At 45.7% G+C, this 27,982-nt stretch overlaps 1 protein-coding gene across 1 annotated transcript; it reads right to left on the bottom strand.

Moving 5' to 3' along the window:
* Nucleotides 1-10,957: 10,957 nt before the first annotated feature.
* On the bottom strand, nt 10,958-13,304 carry LOC117006278 (cathepsin G-like). The gene is made up of 5 exons (XM_033078654.1): nt 13,250-13,304; nt 12,663-12,828; nt 12,028-12,166; nt 11,653-11,910; nt 10,958-11,137 (listed from the first exon to the last, which is right to left on the bottom strand). Exons 1-5 carry the CDS (start codon nt 13,302-13,304, stop codon nt 10,958-10,960), a joined length of 798 nt encoding a protein of 265 aa, XP_032934545.1.
* Nucleotides 13,305-27,982: the final 14,678 nt, after the last annotated feature.

The following is a 27,982-nucleotide window of genomic DNA, read 5'->3' as shown; positions in this document are numbered from 1 at the left end:
CCCTGGGCAGGAACACAGGAACGTGCCCTGGGGAGATCCTGTCCATCTTCCACATGGTCACTGAATCTGCTGACTCCTCTCATGGCTGACGCCTTGGAGTGGCTATCTGGGAAAGAGACTGGACAAGACTAAGATAACAAAGCTGATATTTATTAAAGGCCTTCAAGAGCTGTAGCTTGGGCAGTGAGAAGCCTCTCAGAGGCCACACCCAAGGTGGAAAAAGGTCATGAGTTTTTCAGACAATTGTCAGTTTGGTCGATTTCCATATCAGGAGTTAATCCTACAATTACAGTTTCAGGTAGTGCAGTCATACACCCCCAGTGTGCTCCCCCAACTCAATTTTGTCTGTATTTTTCGAGTCTGTAGAGTGTCCTTGGATCTCAGGCCCTGAGGAATTGCTTAGTCAGACCAGAATGCGAAGACTGTAACTCACACTGTATATGGAGTTAGGATGTATACACTAATTGAGTACAAGATTTGAAAAATAGTAAAGCTAAAACCCTAAGGCATCATGGCATACATTGACAACATGAAAGAGAAGAAATTTTGCACCTACAGAGGGATATTAGGAGGTGGAGTTTGGATGGAAAAAGCTTTTGTTGGGTGGCAGATCAAAGCCAATGTGGTGCAGGACTGGATGGAAAGTCTGGAGGGCTCATGTACCAGATTGTGGGCATCCCTTGGTCCCTTCAGGACATGCCCACATCCTTCTGACACCCAACTCAGATATTTAAATGCATTTAGGAGACTCCCTTTCATTCTTCCCTTCTCCGACTGAACAGGCCCAGCTCCCACAGTCATTCCCATCAGAGATGCTCCAGTCCCTCAATCATTTTGTGGGATCTGTTGGACCCTCTGCAGCAGCTCCTTTTCTTTCCTGCTCTGAGCAGACCAGGCCTGGACACAGCAGCCCAAGTGTGCCTCAGCAGAGCTGAAGATGGGGGCACAATCCCCTCCTGGACCTGCTGGCCACACTCTGCCTGATGCACCTCAGGATCCTTTTGGCCCTCCTGGCCCCGAGGGCACACTGCCAGCTCATGCTCAGCTTCCACCCACCAAAACCCCCAGGTCCTTCTCTGCACAGCTGCTCTCTGGTAGGTCAGCCCCCAGTCTGGGCTTTGGGGTTGTTCTTCCCCCAGTGCAGGACCCCACACCTGTCCTGGTTGAACCTCTGCAGGTTTCTCTCTGCCCAACTCTCTGGCCTCTCATGGTCCCACTGAATGACACAACAGCTTTCTGATGTATCACCCATTTTCTCCTGTTTTGCAACAACAGCACACTAGCTGAAAGTATATTGTAGGCCTTCTTAGATAAATGATAAACAAAAAAAAGCCAAAAAGTAATGCAACTCTTCCTGCCACAACTGATCAGGCTTATCTCTGTAGTACTGCTTTTGCCTCAGCCTTATCTGACACATTCTATCCCATCACCAAACCACAAGGGCACTCCTGGCCCAGTCAGGTCTGATCAGATGATCCAGATCAGTGAGAAAGTTTCCAGTTCAACCCACAGGCATTTCACAGTTGTAAAGAAAATGATTCACCTGAGTTCAGGGACATTGAAGGGGAGACAGGGTGTGAACAGGCTGGTCTTTAGTCTGGCTAAGCATCCTAAGAGGGTTTCAAGTTGATACTGGAATCCAACATGGTTGGGATAGACAGGGATCTGAAAGGAAGGTCTCACAGATATGTATATATAGCAGAAAGATCTTTGAATGTAGAATCTGAAGAAGAAATAGAAATGGCAGCCAGTTTTGGTATAGACGAAAAGAATTGCTGAGCCAGTATTACTGGGTTACTGAGAAGCCAATGGATACATTAGCAAACTTTTTGGAGGGGTTTTTATAGCTCAAATCAAAGGATAAATCCACTTCAGCTCCAGAAAAAAGAAAATACTTTAACTAAGCAAAAAGGTTTCACAAGTAAACAAAAAGTGCCATGTTGAATGAAGAAGAACAGGTCTCAGAATTTCCCACTGCAAAACATCTGAAAGACAACTTCTACCTTAAACTGTAACATACTTACTTTTTGTGATTGGAAAACAGTAAAGTGAATATGGTAATGTTAGCAGTTATGACAGGATTTAGGTAATAGTAAAAGCATTGATGGGTTGTCATCTATTAAGATGCTCTGCAATGAAAAGTACAATAATGCATTGTAACCAGAACTAGAGTTGACTTCAGACAAACCCATAGCTGAGGATTACAGGCTGTGGGCTGGGCTCTTGTCACCCACTCCCTGAGAATTGCTGAATAATCTCGATACAATAAACAGCATTTTAAAATGCCAGTCTAAAGTCCCACATCCCTCCTTTCAGCTCTTACACCACCTGATCTCCCCTTGCATGTGGAGATGCCTCTGTTCCTGACAGGCTGGATAAATGTTCTGTACAGGCTGCTGGATCAACCTGCTGCCTTGACTGCAAGAGGCTGATGGAGGCAAGGGGAGCATTGGCAGCATCTGGGGACTGACACCTGTACTGCACTGTCCCAGCTACAGTCTCACCCAGCTTCTCCCAAGGAGTGTCATCTCCTCATTCTCACCCTCAGGGTTTGCATCCAGTGCCCAAGAAGGCTGCAGACACGAGCAAGTTTGAAGATGCTTTTACTGAATGCCAGAAAGTAGAGCTGGAGCAGCAGTGGGAGAAAGGGAACAATGGGAAGCTGTGTGGACTTGGGAGCTGCATTTTCACTTTGCCACGGAGACTCTCCTTGCTGCAAAAGCCTGTGCCTGCACCACGGGGGCTTCTCTGAGCCCAGCTCAGCTGCCCCTGGGAGCTTCTGAGCACCAGCAGGTGTTTGATACACTCTGGAGAAGGGGCACTGAGCATTTTATTGGGAGGATGGAGAGGCAGGCAGCTCTTGGAGTGCAAACCTCCTCAGCTGCTGACGTATACAGGGCTCAAAATAGGAGATTCTGGTAAATAGCTGAAGGGATAGTCTGCCTCCAGTTCAATGAGAATCAATGCCATGAGCCTTCTGGTTGCAGACTAATGGGCCACCAGAATCACCCTGTGTCATGAAAGGAATGAGAGGGGTCAGATATGCTCTCCCTGCCTTAAGGAACAAGTTTCCTCTTCCCTCCCTCTATCTGAAGAACCTCCTGTTCCAACCACCTCCCCCTCCTCCAGCTCTGCAGGGTCTGTAGCTGCCTCACTACTCCTCTGAGCCCACCCATGAAACAATTCAGGCTGGAGACTCTTTGACATTCAAATGCTCAAAAATAACATAGACCGTCTTTAGACATGGGGAAATATTTAAGCCATCCAAGCAAGTGTATCACAAAGAATTTACACACCGAACCACTAGCTAGACTGGGTAGAACAACCCAGAGTAAGTAAAAAAGTAAATGATGTTGATAGTTAGGAAAATGGTGCCTAATTCAGGGAGCACATCAGCTTCAGATTTCAACTCTTCATTCTGAAATTCCTGGTTCATTCTGGCATCCTTTTACATTCACCTGAGATCCAAGGTGATGGCCCAGTCCCAACATCCTCCCAGGCTTGCAATACAAAACAACACTTACATGGTAAGTTGACTTTCCTCTGTTCTCATCACCAACATGCATCATGGACTGATGCTGGTAGGTACTGGATTGCTGCTTACATAGCTTCTCATTTTGCACCTTCAGTTCCATCTCCATCATCACATTAGTGGAGTGCACTGTCAAAGACGTCTGGCCCCAGCCAGCCACCTCACATTTAGCTCCTGCTGTCATACATTAATTCCTGATGGGTATGGAGATAAGTTGCATATTCTGATTGATCCTGGCCCTTCATTTCATCTGTGAGGCAGAGAGAACATGGGGTGAGTGGCAGCCAAGGATTAGGAAAAGTTGAGATATTTGGGTGAAACACTAATCTTAAAGAAATTAGGATTTGAGTTAAAATTTAGAAGAATGTGGACTTGTAATATTTATATGAAACTTAAATAATTGATTACGTGTCATTTTATGTTTGCTTATCTGTGCTTGCAATGGGAAGGGATGACACTACTAGGTAGGTCCAAAGAACACAAATAACTGCAAGCAGAAACTCATTCTTTGCAAAATTGGAGTTGCCCAAAAAGCCATTTGTATTGTCATTGGTAGAAAATGTCGAGAGTTCAGGGCGAGGAAGACTCACGTTACTTCCTCCTTTTAAGACACCTCACCACAAAAACAACACCCACTTAATTTAAGAAACCAACCATGCATGCTTAATAGCTATTCAAGCTATTTACCATAGGAAGGGGGCGATGGGAGGGGCTGGTATTATGAATATGTATTTGTTTGAATCTTTTGTCAATAAATGGACTCTGTGATCACCTGTGATTTTGCAGTGCGTATTAGGGGTTATTCCACGCTACTGCCCAACGCTGAATAAACTTACACTCTCTAACTTTAGATTGTTAGAGAGTCTTTTGTCCATCACAGTTGAGTATTGGTATTAGACCAATACAATTATTTCGGTAAGTCAAGGTGTTAAACGAGTTAACAAGGTGCAGGGGTTGGCAACCACTGGGTATAAATCTTCAGTTATCTTATTAACAGCTCTTAAATCTCATACTAACCTGTATGAACCACCAGGCTTTTTCACAGGTAAAATAGGAGTATTAAAATCAGATTGACATTCTGTTAATAATCCTATTTGCAAAAGTTCTCAATGATTAGGCTAATTCCTTCTCTGTCTTTCCTTTTTAAGGGATATTGTTTGACTCTTACCGATTGTTTTCCTTCTTTAAGCCAGATTTGTACTGGCAGAGCATTCTTTGCTCTCCCTGGTATATTAGAAGCCCACTCCCCAGGGAAGATCTGATCTGTTATTTTCTTAAGAATTTCTTCTTCATTTTTAACTTCAATTTTTTTTTGCTTATTAGCATTAAGCTTAACAGTTCCACATATTGTTGATCTTTTACTTCCAAACTGATTTCCCCATCTTTAAATATTATTTCTGATTACAGCTGCTCTAGATGATCCCTACCTGAAAGTGCAGATGGAGATTCAGGTATATACAAAATCGATGAATTCCCCACTGTTTCTCCAATTTATTCTTTAAGGGTTTGCAAAAATTTGCTTTTTCAGATCGGCCACTCTCCCCTTTATTATAACATAACTATTTATGATAGGTATCAGAGCCTTATTTAACATCAAATATGTTGCCCTTGTGTTTACTATAAATTCCATTTTTATGTGTCTTTTACTTTTATACTTATTGGACTTAAAATTCACAACAAACTACAAAACAAAACACAACTCACGGTTTAGAGTCACAACTCCTGCTTGGACAGGGAAGGTCCTTTCTCCTGGGATCTCCCTCCCTGAACCTTCTAATCCTTCATATATAATTTTATCAGAAAAAAGAAAGGGAAAGAAATAAAAGTAACCGACAAAATGAAGGGTTAACAGTAAAAACCAATGAACCAAATAATCTAAAATAACTCTTCTAAAGCTCAAGTCACTGACCAAGACAAATGGTTATTTTTTTCAACACAAATTGGCCATAGTTTTTTTCAATATGTTCACCACATGCACTGCACAAGTAAGGAGAAACTCCTTTTTATTCATCTCTAAGGGAACTCATATCACAACCAAACACTCTCAAACACTTCACTTAAAAAACTTACACAAAATAACAAAGCAAAACTTTACTTTCTCTTCTCTTTAAATTGCTCACCACTGGTTGCCAGTAAACCAAGCCTCTCTCGTTATACCTTCGGTTAAATATTCGTAAAGATACACCAAAAATCTGTCTAACTTTGGCCAAGACACTGTTTCTCTGCAGTGGCGGTGGGGAGCAGTTCTGGACTCATGTCACTGCCTCACCCCTCCACACTTAAAAACTAACCCCCTACACCAACAATTCTGAAAGCACACAAAAAACTAACTACAGTAATTTCACGATTACAAGCCGCACTGATTATAAGCTGCACTTCCGGGGTGTTGGCAACATTTCGTTTTTCCTCCATATACAAGCCGCACCGGATTGTAAGCCGCACTTTCGTTTGTAGCGAGGATCCCCGTGCAACTTTCACAAAGTTGCTAATTAGTAACAGAATCGCAGGATCATGGGGTTTACTGGCAGGTGCCGACCTTGGAAACACTATTGCCAAGTGAAAAAAGATACAGGCAACAGCTGCGGCAGCGTACCCTGCAGGTTTTATTTACGAGCGGAAAAAGATACGAATGATAGTGTGGTCATTTTACAAGCATTTCCAACGGATCGCGTTGCCTTTAAACAGCCACTCAGCCTCACAGTCAGGCAGCCACTCGGGCGAGAGGAGAGCAGGGCAGCTGCTTGGGCAGGCAGAGAGCCACTCAGCTACTCGGGCAGGCAGAGAGCAGGGCAGCCGCTTGGGTGGGCGGAGAGCCGCTCAGCCGCTTCGGCGGGCAGGGAGCCAGGCAGCAACTCAGCCTCACAAGACTGAAAACACTGAAAAAAATACAGAGAAATATCATGGACTCAGATCGGCAGCGCCGCCCTGTCACCGGGGCCACATGGGCTCTGGCTCAGCTCATTGCTGCTGCAGGCTCTCACTTCCGGGTTTGAAAATTTCTGAAAATCATTCATACATAAGCCGCTCTGGAATTCAAGCCACACTTCCAGGTACTGACCAAAACTTTAGTCCAAATGGTGCAGTTTATAATCATGAAATTACTGTATTTTTTTTCCCACAAATTAAAACAAACAGCCACAATTAAAACTTTTCAAGGTTAAGCAGAAACAGAGACGTTGTCCATGAAAAAATCTGGATCACCCCACCAACCTCTGTTGCCAGGATTACGCTGGACTGTGCTGGACATAATTTTAAGACCGTCTCACACCGCTCACTTCTTTTAAACACAAAACAAACAGCTTAATCACACACAACTGCTGCTCTCACTCAGTAATACGCTGTCCACAATTCTACTGCTTACACACACACAGCCTAACTCACGCAATTCACATAAGGCAAGTGTTCCAAATTACTACACTTTTTCAGGCATAAATAATTTTTCTACTACTCAGGCGTAAAACTTAAAATTCTTTCACAACCTACACGTATAAAAATTTTGCCAACATGCTCTCAAGAACACACAAACCCTAACACATACAGCGCACCACTAATCCACAGTTTAAGCACAGAAAACAAGCTGCACACTCAAACACATACACACACACACACATTCAGCGTGCGCAAATTGTGATGTCTGTACTCTGCAAGCCAAAAATGCAGTCACCACACACCAATGCCCGCAGCCAGTGCCCCAAGCTGGAAATCACCACTGTGTTGCCTTTAAACTACAAATAAAATTGGAGCCACCACTGCTCCTGTACCACAACAGTACTGGAAACCCTGTTATTACAGCTGCCTGAGCTCCGCTGACTCCGTGCCACGCAAGCTCTACTCCCGACACTCACTACTGGCTCGCCGCTACTCCCCCACTATGGGGCAAGAGTTCCAGCCTCACCTGGAACACAAACCACTACCAAATTCCACAGAAACTTGCAAACAAATCCACTTTAGGCCTTTCAGTTTGCGCTCGACATCTCGCAGCATCTTGCCAGTCTGCCTCTCTTAAAGGCACCTATTTTTAATTTTTAAAAATACTTTCTGTCTGTGCCTCTGGCAGATCTAGAACTGTTCCCCAGGGTGCCAGTGAGGAAAAGGAGCCCTGTTCCTCGGAAGATCCCAGCTGGGCACACTAGAGCGGTCCTGAACCCTGCTGGCCCCTCAGTCAGAGCGAAGAGTCCCAGCATATTCTCCAATGGATTTACCAAAATATGAGTATTGGTCTAATACCAATGCTCAATTTTGACAAAAAAAGACTCTCTAACAATTTAAAGTTAAAAAACATATGCTTATTCAGAGCTGTGCAGCTGCATGGGGTAACCCCCTAATACGCACTGCGAAATTACAGATGGTCACAGAGTCTATTTATTGACAAAAGCTTCAAACAAATACATATTTATTATACCAGTCCCTCCTGTCGCTCACTTCCTATGGCAATTAGTTGGAATAGCTATTAAGCATTGGCAATTGGCTTCTTGAATTAATTGGGGGCTGTTTTTGTGGGGAGGGGTCTTAGATGGAGGAAGTAAGGCGAGTCTTCCTCGCCCTGAAATTTTCTATTAATGACAATACAAATGGCTTTTGGGGCAACTCCAGTTTTACAAAGAATGTGTTTCTGGTTTCAATTCTTTGTCTTCTTTGGACCTACCTACCAGTTTCACTCCTTTCCCATTGCAAGCACAGTTAAGCAAACATAAAATGACAGGCAATCAAGTATTTAAGTTTCATATAACTATTTCAAGCCCAGTTTCTTCTAAATTTTAACTCAAATCCTAATTTCTTTAAGATTAGTCTATCAAGGCCACAACCAAGATGGACAAAGGTCATAAATTTTTCAGAGAGTTGTCAGTTTGGTCCATTTGCATTTCAGGGATTAATCCTCCAATTACAGTTTCAGAAAATGAAGTCATTTACCTCCAGTTTGCTCCCCCCAGCTCACATTTGCTTATACTTTTCAAGGCTGTAGGATGTCCTGGGATCTCAGGTCCAGAGGAATTGTTTAGTCAGACCAGAATATGAAGACAGTAACTCACACTGTATATGGACGTGAGAATTACGCACTAATGCAGTACAGGATTTGAAAAATAGAAAAGCTAAAATCCTAAGACATCAAGGCACACATTGGCATCGTGAAAGAGAAGAATGTGCTGAATATGGAGAGGGATATTAGGAGGTGGTATTTGGGGGAAAAGGGCTTTTATGGGGTGGAAGATCAAAGCCAATGTGGTGCAGGACTGGATGGAAAGTGTGGAGGGGGCATGTGCCAGACTGTGGGCATCCCTTGGTCCCTTCTGGACATGCCCATATCCTTCTGACACCCAACTCAGATATTCAAATGCATTTAGGAGATTCCCTCTCATTCTTCGCTTCCCAGACTGAACAGGTCCAGTTCCCACAGTTTTTCCCATCAGAGATGCTCCAGTCCCTCAATCATTTTGTGGATTCTACTGGACCCTCTGCAGCAGTTCCTTTTCTTTCCTGTTCTGAGCAGACCAGGCCTGGACACAGCAGCCCAAGTGTGCCCCAGCAGAGCTGAGGATGGGGGCACAATCCCCTCCTGGACCTGCTGGCCACACTCTGCCTGATGCACCTCAGGATCCTTTTGGCCCTCCTGGTCCTGAGGGCACACTGCCAGCTCATGCTCACCTTCCACCCACCAAAACCCCCAGGTCCTTCTCTGCACAGCTGCTCTCTGGTAGGTCAGCCCTCAGCCTGGGCTTTGGGGTTGTTCTTCCCCCAGTGCAGGACCCCACACCTGTCCTTGTTGAACCTCTGCAGGTTTCTCTCTGCCCAACTCTCTGGCCTCTCATGGTCCCACTGAATGACAGACCAGCTTTCTGGTGTATCACCTACTTCCCCCTGTTTTGCAACAACAGCACACTTGCTGAGGGTATATTGTAGGCCTTCTTAGATAAATGATAACAAAAAAAAACCTAAAACTAATGCAACTCTTCCTGCCACAACTGATCAGGCTGATCTCTAGAGTACTGCTTTTGTCTCAGCCTTATCTGACACTTTCTATCCCATCACCAAACCACAAGGGCACTTCTGGCCCAGTCAGGTCTGATCAGATGATCCAGATCAGCAAGAAAGTTTCCAGTTCAACCCACAGGCATTTCACAGTTGTAAAGAAAATGCTTCATCTGAAGTTCAGGGACAATGAAGGGGAGACAGGGTGTGAACAGGCTGGTCTTTAGTCTGGCTAAGCATCCTAAGAGGGTTTCCAGTTGGTACTGGAATCCAACATGGTTGGGACAGACAGGGATCTGACAGGAAGGTCTCACAGATATGTATACATAGCAGAAAGATCTTTGAATGTAGAATCTGAAAAAGAAATAGAAAGGGCAGAAGTTTTGATATAGACGAAAAGAATTCCTGAGCCAGTATTACTGGGTTACTGAGAAGCCAATGGATAAATCAGCACATTATTTGGAAGGGGTTTTCATAGCTCAAATCAAAGGATAAATCCACTTCAGCTCCAGAAAAAGAAAACATTTTAACCAAGCAAAAAGATTTCACAAGCAAACAAAAAGTGCCATGCTGAAAGTAGAAAAACAGGCCTCAGAATTTCCCACTGCAAAACATCTGAAAGACAACTTCTAGCTTAAACTGTAACATACTAACTTTATGTGATTGGAAAACAGTAAAGTGAATATGGTAATGTTAGCAGTTATGACAGGCTGTAGGTAATAGTAAAAGAATTGATGGGTTGTCATCTATTAAGATGCTCTGCAATGAAAAGTACAATAATGCATTGTAACCAGAACTAGAGTTGGCTTCAGACAAACCCACAGCTGAGGATGACAGGCTGTGGGCTGGGCTCTTGTCACCCACAACCTGTGAATTGCTGAATCATCTGGTACAATAAACAGCATTTTAAAAGCCAGTCTAAAGTCCCACATCCCTCCTTTCAGCACTTACACCACCTGATCTCCCCTTGCATGGGGAGATGCCTCTGTTCCTGACAGCCTGGATAAATGTTCTGTACAGGCTGCTGGATCCACCTGCTGCCTTGACTGCAAGAGGCTGATGGAGGCAAGGGGAGCATTGGCAGCATCTGGGGACTGACACCTGTACTGCACTGTCCCACCTACAGTCTCACCCAGCTTCTCCCAAGGAGTGTCATCTCCTCATTCTCACCCTCAGGGTTTGCATCCAGTTCCCAAGAAGGCTGCAGACACAAGCAAGTTTGAAGATGCTTTTATTGAATGCCAGAAAGCAGAGCTGGAGCAGCAGTGGGAGAAAGGGAACAATGGGAAGCTGTGTGGACTTGGGAGCTGCATTTTCACTTTGCCACGGAGACTCTCCTTGCTGCAAAAGCCTGTGCCTGCACCACAGGGGCTTCTCTGAGCCCAGCTCAGCTGCCCCTGGGAGCTTCTGAGCACCAGCAGGTGTTTGATGCATTGTGAAGAAGGGGCACTGAACATTTTATTGGGAGGATGGAGAGGCAGGTAGCTCTTGGAGTGCAAACCTCCTCAGCTGCTGACGTATCCAGGGCACAAAATAGGAGACTCTGGTAAATACCAAAGGTAGGAGGCGGCCTGAAGGTCCATAAGAAACAATGCCATGAGCCTTCTTATTGCAGACTAATGGGCCACCAGAATCACCCTGTGTCATGAAAGGAATGAGAGGGGTCAGACATGCTCTCCCTGCCTTAAGGAACAAGTTTCCTCTTCCCTCCCTCCATGTGAAGAACCTCCTGTTCCAACCCCCTCCCCCTCCTCCAGCTCTGCAGGGTCTGTAGCTGCCTCACTACTCCTCTGAGCCCACCCATGAAACAATTCAGGCTGGAGTTTCTTTGAGATTCAAAAACTCAAAAAGAACATAGTCCTACTTTAGACATGGGGAAATGTCTAAGCCATCCTAGCAAGGGTATCACAGATAATTTACACACTGTAGCACTGGCTAGGCTGTGTAGAAGATCCCCAAGTAAGCAAAGAGGCAAATGATGTTGATAGTTAGAAAAGTGCACCCCAATACAGGGATCATATCATCTTCAGAACTTCAGGCCATCATTCTTAAAGTCCTGGTTTATTCTGGCATCCCTTTACTTTCCCCAGAGAACCAAGCCGAATCTCCAGTCCCAACCTACTCCAAAGCTTGCAGCCCAAAACAACACTTACTTCGTAAGTTGACTTTCCACTGTTCTGATCACCAACACAGATCATGGACAGACGCTGGTAGTCATGGAATTCCTGCTGACATAGTGTCTCATTTTGCACCTTCAGATCCACCTCCATCATCACATCAGTTGTGCTCCCGTACACAGATGTATCACCCCAGCCAGCCACCCTACATCTAGTTCCTACTCTCACATGTTCATTACTCCTGGGTATGGAAATAAATGTCACATTCTCATTGATCCTGGCCCTTGACCTCAGCTGTCAGGCAGAGAGAACACAGGGTTAGTGCCAGCCAAGGATTAGGAACAATTTCAGAGGTTTGGGGAGGTGAGCAGGGGGAGATCCCTCAGGCAGGAAGGATGTGTTTGGCCATACCTTCAGCAGCGCAATGTCATTTTGTAAACTAGCAGAAGAATAGTTGGGATGAATGACCCAGTCTGTAACATGGATCCTCTGCTGGCTCCATTCTTGGACATTTATGTTGTGGGCTCCCAGAATCACAGTGACTTTCAATCTAGTGCCAGGAAACACCAACATGTTCCAGCTGCACTGGCCACAGGAACACAGCCCCCAGTGCAGGGGCCTGCAGGGAGCTGGTGCTGGGATAAACCTCCCCAGAGAGCAGCTCTCAGCAAGTTGTCCTCTGTCCCTGGCTCCCTTCCACAACCCAGCTGAGGATCCCTCACCCCACACTCACACGGGTGGCAGCTGCCCCATGCTGAAGGCAAAGGGAGGCAGGGCAGGGGAGACACTGGACCCTCTTGTCCAGCAGTAGCTCTAAGCCATGCTAGGATCCATGACCCTGGAGACCACTGTGAGCATTCCTGTCCCCAAGGACACTCAGCTCCTGCCAGACAATTCCTGCGAATCACAGGGATCACTCAGCTCCAAAGATCCCTGCTCTGGCTGAAGAGACACAGGGCGCTGTTTCAGCCCAGACCAGGGCTGAGGCCCTTTGGGACAATGTGAGACTCAAAAAAATCACCTGGACAACAAACACAGAGTCTCACCCTTTTTTAGGCACACAGTGAGCTGCTGAGAGCACTGCATCTGGGCGAATCAGGAACCCTCCACAGGAAGAAGGCTTTGAGCCAGACCGATCTTTAACTTTTATTTTTAAATAAGCCATGTAGGGTCTGGAGTGGGGCACAACTTCCTTCCCACCAATGATCCTTCCTGGAAGAGAGATGGGAAATGTTAATATGATGTTTGCAGTTATTTCCTGTCAAGTTTGGGTCTGCATGAAGGGAGAGGGTCATCCTCTGGTGTCATGTGCCAGTGATAGCAGCAACTCTCCTTCCTGGGGCTGTGCAAAGCATTGCTGCTGCAATGGAGAGAAAGACAAGCAGCACTGTCTGGGCTGCCTGAACACCTCTGGCTCTGGATAACTGAAATGCCAGCAAAGGGCACAGCTCTGCTGCCTGTGATGCCTCACTGGTTTCAGGCACACCCTGAGCTGAGAGATAAGAGGAGAGAGGAAAGTAGGAGAGTAGAGATAGGAGAGAAGGAGAGCCAGGGACCTTGCCTGAGATTGACTACTCAGTGTCCATCTGTGCCCTTGCAGGTTCTTGTCTAAGTCCCCTCTCTGTGTACTCACCAGCCCCAGCCCAGGGCAGGACAAAAGCACTTGAGATCAGAAGGAGAAGCAACATTTTCTGCCACTGTCCTGATGACCAGTTGATGTGGCCAGGCAGGAGGTAGGTACAGAATGATGACCTCTATAAATGTGGTGTGGAGCTGAAACAGGAAACCTCAGCCTGCCTGCAACCATGTCATTTGCTGCTTTTGATTTCACAAGCCCAGACTGTGGCTTGGAGAGTGTTTCATTACATTCTCTGTAGTTTTGAAACAATCTTATCAGAAAGCTGGAGAGATCTGGGCTTGTTCAGAGCACCCACAGTGCACAGAGACAGCAATGGGTGATCTGTTGAGTGCATATCCCATCAGAGACCTTTGGAGAGAGCCCCAGGGACCCAGAATATGGGCTGGTTCTGTCTGTAGTTTTTTTCTTTTTGTTTCCCTAGCTTTTCAACTGATAGGAAGGGGGAGAGCTGGCCAGGGCCAGGCAAAGATCCTGGTTCTTATCAGAGGGGCTGACTGCCATCAGAAATGTCCTTGGGAAATCAGAAATCACCAATCAGAGGAGCTAAGGGACAAGGCCAGTGGGAGCCTCACAGCCTCAAGCACTGGTGTTCTCGATGATCTGACAAGTCCATGGGGATGGGAAAGGCTGAGGTCCAGCTGGGAAGGCAGCCTGTGGGCCCAGGTCCAGATCAGCAGGTGCCCTGGCCAGGTGCAGGCCAGGAGGAGCAGGGTCAGTGTGTGCAGGAGAAGGGGAGCAGCCCTGCCTGAGCCTCTCTGAGCCCTCCCTGGCACCTCTGGCTCCAGAGTTACAAGCTGCAAGGGACTCAGCCCTGGTTTCCCTGACCCTCCTTGGCCATGAGCCCAGCCAGTGAAACCTCCAGGATGTTCCCAGTTTTACATGGCTTTGGCCTGGAGAAAACCCACAAATAAATCCTCTAGAGCATGCTGGCATTGCCCCTGGCCCTGTGCTGTAAAAAGACAATGGACTGTAGTAGGTGTATGGGGATCCTCCTGAAAGCTGTCTGCTGGAAGGGCTGAGGGTGGAGAGGAGGAGCTCCCATGAAAGCTTGCAGAACAGAGGCAGCAATCCTCCAGAGCCTGAGTGTGCCTGGCTCTCCTGCTTTAGGGCAAATTTGGGAGATAATTTTTGAATGGGATTCCTCTATGAAGCTGATTCAAGTAGTCCCAAACCCAGCAGATTCAGGGAAATATTTCTTCAGAGAAATAGGGGGAAAGCCCTGTTTATTCAATAGGCAAAGCAATTTCCTGCACAAAAATTAACAATATTAAGTAATAATACCCCTCGTTGCTCTGAAGAGATTACAAATTCAGCAGGATCCCTTTGTGGGTTTCAAGCCCAACACACTTACAGTAATTTCACGACCATAAGCATAAGGTGCACCGGACTATAAGACGAACCTCCAGGAGTCAGTAAATTTCGCTACTTTGTACATTATATAAGGCTGCCCCGGACTATAAGGTGCACATTTTTTTTTGCCACGTGAAGATCCTGTGTTGCACGTAACAAAGTAACGAATTTGTAACGGAATCCCATGATCGTGGGGCTTACTGGCAGGTGCTCCATTTGCAAACATTTTTCACAGATTGGCGTAGCCTTTAAATGCAGCCCCAAGCGCCCTCCCCATGTGCAGGGCCTGGCACTGCCGCCCGCCCCCAGTTTGCGAGGCGGGGCTCAGGGCTGCTCAGGTCTGCCGCGGCTCCGGGTGGCCACAGCTCACACCTCAGGGTTGCTGGGGTTCAGGGTGGCTCAGGGCCGACATGGCTCGCAGTGGCTCCGGACTGGCCATGTCACGTGGCAGCTCGGGACCGCGGTAAGCTCGGGGCACTTCAGGGCCGGGTGGGCTTGCATCGGTCCCGCTTTTCCCCTGCTGGGGCCAGGCAAGCTTGGATTGGCCCTGCTGTTCCCCTACCGGGGCTGTGCAGGCTCGGATCTGCCCCGCTTTTCCCTGCCAGGTCCATAGCGACTCAGATCGGCGCTGCCACACACCCGCCGGGCTCAGGGCGGCTGGGGACTGCGGGTGGCTCGAGGCACCTCGGGGTCGCCCGCTCCCTCTCTCCCCGTGCAGCTGCTGCTGGTCGGGGGCTGCCTGGTCCCACCCACCCTGCACGGCCCGGTGCTCCCGTGGTGCCGCCCCTCCTCGCAGCTCAGCTCACGGTTTGCACTTCCGGGCTGGCAAATTCCGAAACTTTGTAAATTATATAAGGTACACCAGACTATAAGGCGCACTTCCGGGTTCGGACCAAAATTTTAGTCAAAGGACGCACCTTATAGTCGTGAAATTACTGTACTCTGATTTTAATTCTTCTAACGCTGGGAGATGTCACAGCCCAGGCCAGGCCTGCTGTGCCCCTGGTGTGAGCTGCCGGTGCTCTTCTGCATTTTCAGTCCGGAGTAGAGTCAAACAATTCTAAGAAAAAAGAAAAAATTTCTACAAAAAGTTACAGTCCAATGAACTTATTTGCTTCAGCTAGCCAGAAAAACCAACCAAGGGCAAAGGAGAGCTCTCTCCTGCTGTCCACTGGAGACAACACCATCTGTGTGAAGCATGCAGGGAAGAAAGTGCAAACTCTGCACCTCTTCTCTCCCCCTTCACTCCTGGAACCACTCTCAAAGATGCAGAACACAAAATTCAACACCCACAGAACAGACGATTGCAGATACAAACATCATCAAGTCACCCCAAGACATTGGCTCACAACCACAGGTGACTCTGCCTGTCCCAACCATGGTCTGTAATCCACACCCCCAGTGCTGCAGCCTGGCCTCAGCTGTGCTGTGAATGGACATGTGGCCTTCAGGGCCAGCCATCCCTTTCCTTCAGCACTGTGGGTACCCAGGAGAAAGGAGGTACGGTTTTATTACACTGGGGAATCTGGGAGCAAAAGACAGAAAATGTGAGGGTACAAAAGCTGACATATGGGGGAGGTTCAAGGGGAGGGTACAAATCATCAGCAAATTGGAGAATTCCTAGGGATGGGTGTGATCAATGTGATTTGTGCTAACGAAATTGTAACTATATTAGCAAGATTGTTCTTGATTGTTACAAAGCAAAAAGGAAAAAGGAAATGGGACAAAGCAGATGGAACCCTCCAAATGTGGGACTAGAAGGATTTAGAGGTAGAATCTGTAGGTTTGATAAGCAACATCTAGAAATAAAAAGTTTGAACTTGGTATGGTCAAAATTGGGATGATTCTAGGCAAGGAACTAGGATAAGGCGTTCTTGTGGGAACATGTGCTTAATTACATAACCCCAAACCCAGTGCACTCACACTACCTGCAGGGTTACACAGTTGACACGATGAAGACAAGGAGCCTTCCTCAGAAATAAGACCCCCGAAAGGATGAGAGACCCCTAACTACTAATAGAGCAACACAACATAGTGACATAGATTTTAGGAATAGAAACTAGGAGGAGACTTCAAGAAAATTCCATATTAATACGTATTAGCAAACAGTAGATAAGTGAGATTTCTACCTTGACTGTTCGGTGTGGGCGAGTACTTCCCCGTACAAACGGTCAGTTTTGCCAATGCTTTATAAGAACCTCAGTTATACTAAATCACCCACTGCTTAATTTTTTATATACTTGAACATATCTATCTAACATATATTTCCAATGCATACATTTCTATACAATTCTTATTATTACACAAAATTACGCATAAATTTGATCTTATTGTTTGATAAACTGGACAAATGCAAAGTCATTCATAACAATCCCATGAAAGAGCACTTTTCACTTTCCTCATTTCTCATGTCTTTACCCAGGCAGGCAGCTCCTTGGTTCTTGCCTTGCCCATCTCTCCATCCTCACCATCTGACACTGTACCAGACCTGCTTGGTTCTGGTGAGTCCCAGCCTCAGAACCCGTGTGGACAAGGAGCCCCTGGGCAGGAACACAGGAACATGCCCTGGGGAGATCCTGTCCATCTTCCACATGGTCACTGAATCTGCTGACTCCTCTCATGGCTGACGCCTTGGAGTGGCTACCTGGAACAGAGACTGGACAAGACTAAGATAACAAAGCTGGTATTTATTAAAGGCCTTCAAGAGCTATAGCTTGGGCAGTGAGAAGCCTCTCAGAGGCCACACCCAAGGTGGAAAAAGGTCATGAGTTTTTCAGACAATTGTCAGTTTGGTCGATTTCCATATCAGGAGTTAATCCTACAATTACAGTTTCAGGTAGTGCAGTCATACACCCCCAGTGTGCTCCCCCAACTCAATTTTGTCTGTATTTTTCGAGTCTGTAGAGTGTCCTTGGATCTCAGGCCCTGAGGAATTGCTTAGTCAGACCAGAATGCGAAGACAGTAACTCACACTGTATATGGAGTTAGGATGTATACACTAATTGAGTACAAGATTCGAAAAATAGTAAAGCTAAAACCCTAAGGTATCATGGCATACATTGACAACATGAAAGAGAAGATATTTTGCACCTACAGAGGGATATTAGGAGGTGGAGTTTGGATGGAAAAAGCTTTTATTGGGTGGCAGATCAAAGCCAATGTGGTGCAGGACTGGATGGAAAGTCTGGAGGGCTCATGTACCAGATTGTGGGCATCCCTTGGTCCCTTCAGGACATGCCCACATCCTTCTGACACCCAACTCAGATATTTAAATGCATTTAGGAGACTCCCTTTCATTCTTCCCTTCCCCGACTGAACAGGCCCAGCTCCCACAGTCATTCCCATCAGAGATGCTCCAGTCCCTCAATCATTTTGTGGGATCTGCTGGACCCTCTGCAGCAGCTCCTTTTCTTTCCTGTTCTGAGCAGACCAGGCCTGGACACAGCAGCCCAAGTGTGCCTCAGCAGAGCTGAGGATGGGGGCACAATCCCCTCCTGGACCTGCTGGCCACACTCTGCCTGATGCACCTCAGGATCCTTTTGGCCCTCCTGGCCCCGAGGGCACACTGCCAGCTCATGCTCAGCTTCCACCCACCAAAACCCCCAGGTCCTTCTCTGCACAGCTGCTCTCTGGTAGGTCAGCCCCCAGCCTGGGCTTTGGGGTTGTTCTTCCCCCAGTGCAGGACCCCACACCTGTCCTTGTTGAACCTCTGCAGGTTTCTCTCTGCCCAAATCTCTGGCCTCTCAAGGTCCCACTGAATGACACAACCACTTTCTGATGTATCACCCATTTTCTCCTGTTTTGCAACAACAGCACACTAGCTGAAAGTATATTGTAGGCCTTATTAGATAAATGATAACCAAAAAAAAGCCAAAAAGTAATGCAACTCTTCCTGCCACAACTGATCAGGCTGATCTCTGTAGTACTGCTTTTGCCTCAGCCTTATCTGACACATTCTATCCCATCACCAAACCACAAGGGCACTCCTGGCCCAATCAGGTCTGATCAGATGATCCAGATCAGTGAGAAAGTTTCCAGTTCAACCCACAGGCATTTCACAGTTGTAAAGCAAATGATTCACCTGAGTTCAGGGACATTGAAGGGGAGACAGGGTGTGAACAGGCTGGTCTTTAGTCTGGCTAAGCATCCTAAGAGGGTTTCAAGTTGATACTGGAACTCAACATAGCGTGGGATAGGACAGGGATCTGAAAGGAAGGTCTCACAGATATGTATATACAGCAGAAAGATCTTTGAATGTAGAATCTGAAGAAGAAATAGAAATGGCAGCCAGTTTTGGTATAGACGAAAAGAATTGCTGAACCAGTCTTACTGGGTTACTGAGAAGCCAATGGATACATTAGCAAACTTTTTGGAGGGGTTTTTATAGCTCAAATCAAAGGATAAATCCACTTCAGCTCCAGAAAAAAGAAAATACTTTAACTAAGCAAAAAGGTTTCACAAGTAAACAAAAAGTGCCATGTTGAATGAAGAAGAACAGGTCTCAGAATTTCCCACTGCAAAACATCTGAAAGACAACTTCTAGCTTAAACTGTAACATACTTACTTTTTGTGATTGGAAAACAGTAAAGTGAATATGGTAATGTTAGCAGTTATACAGGATATAGATAATACTAAAAGTATTGATGGGTTGTCATGTATTAAGATGCTCTGCAGTAAAAAGTACATAATGCATTGCAACCAGAACTAGAGTTGGCTTCAGACAAATCCACAGCTGAGGATGACAGGCTGTGGGCTGGGCTCTTGTCACCCACAACCTGTGAATTGCTGAATCATCTGGATACAATAAACAGCATTTTTAAAAGCCAGTCTAAAGACCCACATCCCTCCTTTCAGCTCTTACACCACCTGATCTCCCCTTGCATGTGGAGATGCCTCTGTTCCTCACAGGCTGGATAAATGTTCTGTACAGGCTGCTGGATCAACCTGCTGCCTTGACTGCAAGAGGCTGATGGAGGCAAGGGGAGCATTGGCAGCATCTGGGGACTGACACCTGTACTGCACTGTCCCACCTACAGTCTCACCCAGCTTCTCCCAAGGAGTGTCATCTCCTCATTCTCACCCTCAGGGTTTGCATCCAGTGCCCAAGAAGGCTGCAGACACGAGCAAGTTTGAAGATGCTTTTATTGAATGCCAGAAAGCAGAGCTGGAGCAGTAGTGGGAAAAAGGGAACAATGGGAAGCTGTGTGGACTTGGGAGCTGCATTTTCACTTTGCCACGGAGACTCTCCTTGCTGCAAAAGCCTGTGCCTGCACCACGGGGGCTTCTCTGAGCCCAGCTCAGCTGCCCCTGGGAGCTTCTGAGCACCAGCAGGTGTTTAATGCACTCTGGAGAAGGGGCACTGAGCATTTTATTGGGAGGATGGAGAGGCAGGCAGCTCTTGGAGTGCAAACCTCCTCAGCTGCTGACGTATCCAGGGCTCAAAATAGGAGATTCTGGTAAATAGCTGAGGGGATAGTCTGCCTCCTATTCAATGAGAAACAATGCCATGAGCCTTCTTATTGCAGACTAATGGGCCACCAGAATCACCCTGTGTCATGAAAGGAATGAGAGTGGTCAGATATGCTCTCCCTGCCTTAAGGAACAAGTTTCCTCTTCCCTCCCTCTATGTGAAGAACCTCCTGTTCCAACCACCTTCCCCTCCTCCAGCTCTGCAGGGTCTGTAGCTGCCTCACTACTCCTCTGAGCCCACCCATGAAAAAATTCAGGCTGGAGACTCTTTGACATTCAAATGCTCAAAAATAACATAGACCGTCTTTAGACATGGGGAAATATTTAAGCCATCCAAGCAAGTGTATCACAAAGAATTTACACACCGAACCACTGGGTAGACTGGGTAGAACATCCCCAAGTAAGTAAAAAAGTAAATGATGTTGATAGTTAGGAAAATGGAGCCTAATTCAGGGAGCACACCAGCTTCAGATCTTCAACTCTTCATTCTGAAATTCCTGGTTCATTCTGGCATCCTTTTACCTTCACCTGAGAACCAAGGTGATGGCCCAGTCCCAACATCCTCCCAGGCTTGCAATGCAAAACAACACTTCCATGGTAAGTTGACTTTCCTCTGTTCTCATCACCAACACAGATCATGGACTGACGCAGATATATACTGGATTGCTGCTTACATAGCTTCTCATTTTGCACCTTCAGTTCCATCTCCATCATCACATTAGTGGAGTGCCCTGTCAAAGACGTCTGGCCCCAGCCAGCCACCTCACATTTAGCTCCTGCTGTCATACATTCATTGCTGATGGGTATGGAGATAAGTTGCATATTCTTAATGATCCTGGCCCTTCATTTCATCTGTGAGGCAGAGAGAACACGGGGTGAGAGGCAGCCAAGGATTAGGAAAAAGTTGAGATATTTGGATGAAACACTAATCTTAAAGAAATTAGGATTTGAGTTAAAATTTAGAAGAAAGTGGACTTGTAATATTTATATGAAACTTAAATAATTGATTGCGTGTCATTTTATGTTTGCTTAGCTGTGCTTGCAATGGGAAGGGATGAAACTAGTAGGTAGGTCCAAAGAACACAAATAACTGCAAGCAGAAACTCATTCTTTGCAAAATTGGAGTTGCCCAAAAAGCCATTTGTATTGCCATTGGTAGAAAATGTCGAGAGTTCAGGGCGAGGAAGACTCACCTTACTTCCTCCTTTTAAGACACCTCACCACAAAAACAACACCCACTTAATTTAAGAAGCCAACGATGCATGCTTAATAGCTATTCAGGCTATTTACCATAGGAAGGGGGCGATGGGAGGGGCTGGTATTATGAATATGTATTTGTTTGAATCTTTTGTCAATAAATGGACTCTGTGATCACCTGTGATTTCGCAGTGCGTATTAGGGGTTATCCCACGCTGCTGCCCAACGCTCAATAAACATACACTCTCTAACTTTAGATTGTTAGAGAGTCTTTTGTCCGTCACAGTTGAGTATCGATATTAGACCAATACACATATTTCGGTAAGTCAAGGTGTTAAACGAGTTAACAAGGTGTAGGGGTTGGCAACCACTGGGTATAAATCTTCAGTTATCTTATTAACAGCTCTTAAATCTCATACTAACCTGTATGATCCATCAGGCTTTTTCACGGGCAAAATAGGAGTATTAAAATCAGATTGACATTCTGTTAATACTCCTATTTGCAAAAGTTCTCAATGATTAGGCTAATTCCTTCTCTGTCTTTCCTTTTTAAGGGATATTGTTTGACTCTTACTGATTGTTTTCCTTCTTTAAGCCAGATTTGTACTGGTAGAGCATTCTTTGCTCTACCTGGTATATTACAGGCCCACTCCCCAGGGAAGATCTGATCTGTTATTTTCTTAAGAATTTCTTCTTCATTTTTAACTTCAATTTTTTTTTGCTTATTAGCATTAAGTTTAACAGTTCCACATATTGTTGATATTTTACTTCCAAACTGATTTCCCCATCTTTAAATATTATTTCTGCTTACAGCTGCTCTAGCAGATCCCTACCTGAAAGTGCAGATGGAGATTCAGGCATATACAAAATCGATGAATTCCCCACTGTTTCTCCAATTTATTCTTTAAGGGTTTGCAAAAATTTGCTTTTTCAGATCGGCCACTCTCCCCTTTATTATAACATAACTATTTATGCTAGGTATCAGAGCCTTATTTAACATCAAATATGTTGCCCTTGTGTTTACTATAAATTCCATTTTTATGTGTCTTTTACTTGTATACTTATTGGACTTAAAATTCACAACAAACTGCACAACAAAACACAACTCACGGTTTAGAGTCACAGCTCCTGCTTGGACAGGGAAGGTCCTTTGTCCTGGGATCTACCTCCCTGAACCTTCTATTCCTTCACATATAATTTTATCAGCAAAAAGAAAGGGAAAGAAATAAAAGTAACTGACAAAATAAAGGGTTAATAGTAAAAACCAATGAACCAAATAATCTAAAATAAGTCTTCTAAAGCTCAAGTCACTGACCAAGACAAATGGTTATTTTTTTCAACACAAATTGGCAATAGTTTTTTTCAATATGTTCACCACATGCACTGCACAAGTAAGGAGAAACTCCTTTTTATTCACCTCTAAGGGAACTCACATATCACAACCAAACACTCTCAAACACTTCACTTACAAAACTTACACAAAATAACAAAGCAAAACTTTACTTTCTCTTCTCTTTAAATTGCTCATCACTGGTCGCCAGTAAACCAAGCCTCTCTCGTTATACCTTCGGTTAAATATTCGTAAAGATACACCAAAAATCTGTCTAACTTTGGCCAAGACACAGTTTCTCTGCAGTGGCGGGGGGGAGCAGCTCTGGACTCATGTCACTGCCTCACCCCTCCACACTTAGAAACTAAATCCCTACACCAACAATTCTAAAAGCACACAAAAAACTAACTACAGTAATTTCACGATTACAAGCCACACTGATTATGAGCTGCACTTCCGGGGTGTTGGCAACATTTCGTTTTTCCTCCATATACAAGCCGCACCGGATTGTAAGCCGCACTTTCGTTTGTAGCGAGGATCCCCGTGCAACTTTCACAAAGTTGCCAATTAGTAACAGAATCGCAGGATCACGAGGTTTACTGGCAGATGCCGACCTTGGAAACATTATTTCCAAGTGAAAAAAGATACAGGCAACAGCTGCGGCAGCGTACCCTGCAGGTTTTATTTACGAGCGGAAAAAGATACGAACAATAGCGGGGTCATTTTACAAGCATTTCCAACGGATCACGTTGCCTTTAAACAGCCACTCAGCCTCACAGCCAGGCAGCCACTCGGGCGAGAGGAGAGCAGGGCAGCTGCTTGGGCAGGCAGAGAGCCACTCAGCTACTCGGGAAGGCAGAGACTAGGGCAGCCGCTTCGTTGGGCGGAGAGCCGCTCAGCCGCTTCGGCGGGTGGAGAGCCAGGCAGCAACTCAGCCTCACAAGACTGAAAACACCAAAAGAAATACAGAGAAATATCACGGAATCAGATCGGTAGTGCCACCTGGTCACTGGGACCACATGGGCTCTGGTTCAGCTCATTGCTGCTGCAGGCTCTCACTTCCGGGTTTGAAAATTTCTGAAAATCGTTCATACAAAAGCCGCTCTGGAATTCAAGCCACACTTCCGGATATGGACCCAAACTTTAGTCAAAATGATGCGGCTTATAATCGTAAAAGTACTGTATTTTTTTTCCCACAAATTAAAACAAACCGCCACAATTAAAACTTTTCAAGGTTGAGCAGAAACAGAGACATTGTCCATGAAAAAGCTTGGATCACTCCACCAGTGTCTTTTGTCGGGATTACGCTGGACTGTGCTGGACATAATTTTTAGACCGCCTCGCAATGCTCACTTCTCTTAAACACAAAACAAACAGCTTAATTACACATAACTGCTGCTCTCACTCAGTAATACATTGTCCACAATTCTGCTGCTTACACACACACAGCCTAGCTCACGCAATTCACATAAGGCAAGTGTTCCAAATTACTACGCTTTTTCAGGCGTAAATATCTTTTCTACTCCTCAGGCATAAAATTTAAAATTCTTTCACAACCTACACGTATAAATCTTTTGCCAACATGCTCTCAAGAACACACAAACCCAAACACATGCAGCACACCACTAATCCACAGTCTAAGCACAGAAACCTCACAAAAACAAGCTGCATGCCCAAACACACACACACACACACACACACACACACACACACACACACACTCATTCAGTGCGCACAAATTGTGATCACTGTACTCTGCTAGCCAAAAATGCAGTTGCCACACACCAATGCCCACAGCCAGTGCCCCAAGCTGGAAATCACCACCGTGCTGCCTTTAAACTAAAAATAAAACTGGAGCCACCACAGCTCCCATACCACAACAGTACTGGAAACCCTGTTATTACAGCTGCCTGAGCTCCGCCGACTCCGTGCCACGCGAGCTCTACTCCCGACACCCGCTACTGGCTCGCCGCTACTCCCCCACTACGGGGCAAGAGTTCCATCCTCACCTGGAGCACAAACCGCTACCAAATTCCACAGAAACTTGCAAACAAATCCACTTTAGGCCTTTCAGTTTGCGCTCGACGTCTCGCAGCGTCTTGCCAGTCTGCCTCTCTTAAAGGTACCTATTTTTAATTTTTAAAAATACCTTTTTGTCCACGTCTCCGGCAGATCTAGAAATGCTCCCCAGGGTGCCAGTGAGGAAAAGGAGCCCTGTTCCTTGGAAGATCCCAGCTGGGCACACTAGAAGGGTCATGAACCCTGCTGGCCCCTTGGCCAGAGAGAAGAGTCCCTGCATATTCTCCAATGGATTTACCAAAATATGAGTATTGGTCTAATACCGATACTCAGTTGTGACGGAAAAAAGACTCTCTAACAATTTAAACTGAGAAAACGTATGTTTATTCAGAGCTGTGCAGCTGCATGGGGTAACCCCCTAATACGCACTGCGAAATTACAGGTGGTCACAGAGTCTATTTATTGACAAAAGCTTCAAACAAATACATATTCATTGTAACAGCCTCTCCCAATGCTCGCTTCCTATGGCAATTAGTTTGAATAGCTATTAGGCATTGGTAATTGGCTTCTTGAAATAATTGGGGGTCGTTTTTGTGGGGAGGGGTCTTAGATGGAGGAAGTAAGGTGAGTCCTCCTCATCCTGACTTTTTCTAGTAATGACAATACAAATGGCTTTTGGGGCAACTCCAGTTTTGCAAAGAATGAGTTTGTGGTTGCAATTATTTTTGTTATTTGGACCTACCTTTCCCATTGCAAGGACAGTTAAGCAAACATAAAATGACAGGTAATCAATTATTTAAGTTTCATATAACGATTTCAAGCCCAGTTACTTCTAAATTTTACCTCAAATCCTAATTTCTTTAAGATTAGTCTATCAAGGCCACACCCAAGATGGACAAAGGTCATACATTTTTCAGAGAGTTCTCAGTTTGGTCCATTTGCATTTCAGGGATAAATCCTTCAATTACAGTTTCAGGAAATGAAGTAATTTACCTCCAGTTTGCTCCCCCCAACTCACATTTGTTTATAATTTTCAAGGTTATAGAGTGTCCTTGGATCTCAGAACCTGAGGAATTGTTTAGTCTGACCAGAATGTGAAGACAGTAACTCAAACTGTATATGGCGTTTAGATTTATACACTAATGCAGTACAAGATTTGAAAAATAGAAAAGCTAAAATCCGAAGGCATCATGGCATACATTGACAACATGAAAGAGAAGAAATTTCGCACCTACAGAGGGATATTAGGAGGTGGAATTTGGGCGGAAAGAGCTTTTATTGGGTGGCAGATCAAAGCCAATGTGGTGCAGGTGTGGAGGAGGCATGTGACAGACTGTGGGCATTCCTTGGTCCCTTCAGGACATGCCCACATCCTTCTGACACCCAACTCAGATATTTAAATGCATTTAGGAGACTACCTCTCATTCTTCCCTTCCCAGACAGAACAGGCCTAGCTCCCACAGTCTTTTCCATCAGAGATGCTCCAGGTCCTCAATCATTTTGTGGACTCTGCTGGACCCTCTGCAGCAGCTCCTTTTCTTTCCTGTTCTGAGCAGACCAGGCCTGGACACAGCAGCCCAAGTGTGCCTCAGCAGAGCTGAGGATGGGGGCACAATCCCCTCCTGGACCTGCTGGCCACACTCTGCGTGATGCACCTCAGGATCCTTTTGGCCCTCCTGGCCCCGAGGGCACACTGCCAGCTCATGCTCAGCTTCCACCCACCAAAACCCCCAGGTCCTTCTCTGCACAGCTGCTCTCTGGTAGGTCAGCCCCCAGCCTGGCTTTTCGGGTTGTTCTTCCCCCAGTGCAGGACCCCACACCTGTCCTTGTTGAACCTCTGCAGGTTTCTCTCTGCCCAAATCTCTGGCCTCTCATGGTCCCACTGAATGACACAACAGCTTTCTGGTGTATCACCCACTTTCTCCTGTTTTGCAACAACAGCACACTTGCTGAGGCTACATTATAGGACTTCTTAGATAAATGACAACCAAAAAAAAACCTAAAAGTAATGCAACTCTTCCTGCCACAACTGATCAGGCTTATCTCTGCAGTACTGCTTTTGCCTCAGCCTTATCTGACACTTTCTATCCCATCACCAAACCACAAGGGCGCTCCTGGCCCAGTCAGGTCTGATCAGAAGATTCAGATCAGTGAGAAAGTTTCCAGTTCAACCCACAGGCATTTCACAGTCGTAAAGAAAGTGTTTCATCTGAGTTCAGGGACCTTGAAGGGGAGACGGGTTGTGAACAGGCTGGTCTTTAGTCTGGCTAAGCATCCTAAGAGGGTTTCCAGTTGGTACTGGAATCCAACATGGTTGGGACAGACAGGGATCTGAAAGGAAGGTCTCACAGATATGTATGTATAGCAGAAAGATCTTTGAATGTAGAATTGGAAATAGAAATAGAAATGGCAGCAAGTTTTGATATAGAAGAAAAGAATTGCAGAGCCAGTCTTACTGCGTTACTGAGAAGCCAATGGATACATTAGCAAATTATTTGGAAGGGGTTTTTATAGCTCAAATCAAAGGATAAATCCACTTCAGCTCCAGGAAAAAGGAAATATTTTTACCAAGCAAAAAGATATCACAAGCAAACAAAAAGTACCATGTTGTAAGTAGAAAAACAGGTCTCAGAATTTTCCACTGCAAAACAACTGAATGACAACTTCTAGCTTAAACTGTAACATACTTTTTGTGACTGGAAAGCAGTAAAGTGAATACGGTAATGTTAGCAGTTATGACAGGCTGTAGGTAATAGTAAAAGCATTGATTGGCTGTCATGTATTAAGATGCTCTGCAATGAAAAGTACATAAGGCATTGTAACCAGAACTAGAGTTGGCTTCAGACAAACCCACAGCTGAGGATGACAGGCTGTGGGCTGGGCTCTTGTCACCCACAACCTGTGAATTGCTGAATCATCTGGATACAATAAACAGCATTTTAAAAAGCCAGTCTAAAGTCCCACATCCCTCCTTTCAATTCTTACACCACCTGATCTCCCCTTGCATGGGGAGATGCCTCAGTTCCTGACAGGCTGGATAAATGTTCTGTACAGGCTGCTGGATCAACCTGCTGCCTTGACTGCAAGAGGCTGATGGAGGCAAGGGGAGCATTGGCAGCATCTGGGGACTGACACCTGTACTGCACTGTCCCACCTACAATCTCACCCAGCTTCTCCCAAGGACTGTCACATCCTCATTCTCACACTCAGGGTTTGCATCCAGTTCCCAAGAAGGCTGCAGACACGAGCAAGTTTGAAGATGCTTTTATTGAATGCCAGAAAGCAGAGCTGGAGCAGCAGTGGGAGAAAGGGAACAATGGGAAGCTGTGTGGACTTGGGAGCTGCATTTTCACTTTGCCACG

Source organism: Catharus ustulatus, chromosome 23 (assembly GCF_009819885.2).
Source record: "Catharus ustulatus isolate bCatUst1 chromosome 23, bCatUst1.pri.v2, whole genome shotgun sequence".
Lineage (NCBI taxonomy): Eukaryota > Metazoa > Chordata > Aves > Passeriformes > Turdidae > Catharus > Catharus ustulatus.
This window is presented reverse-complemented; position numbering and strand designations above follow the sequence as displayed.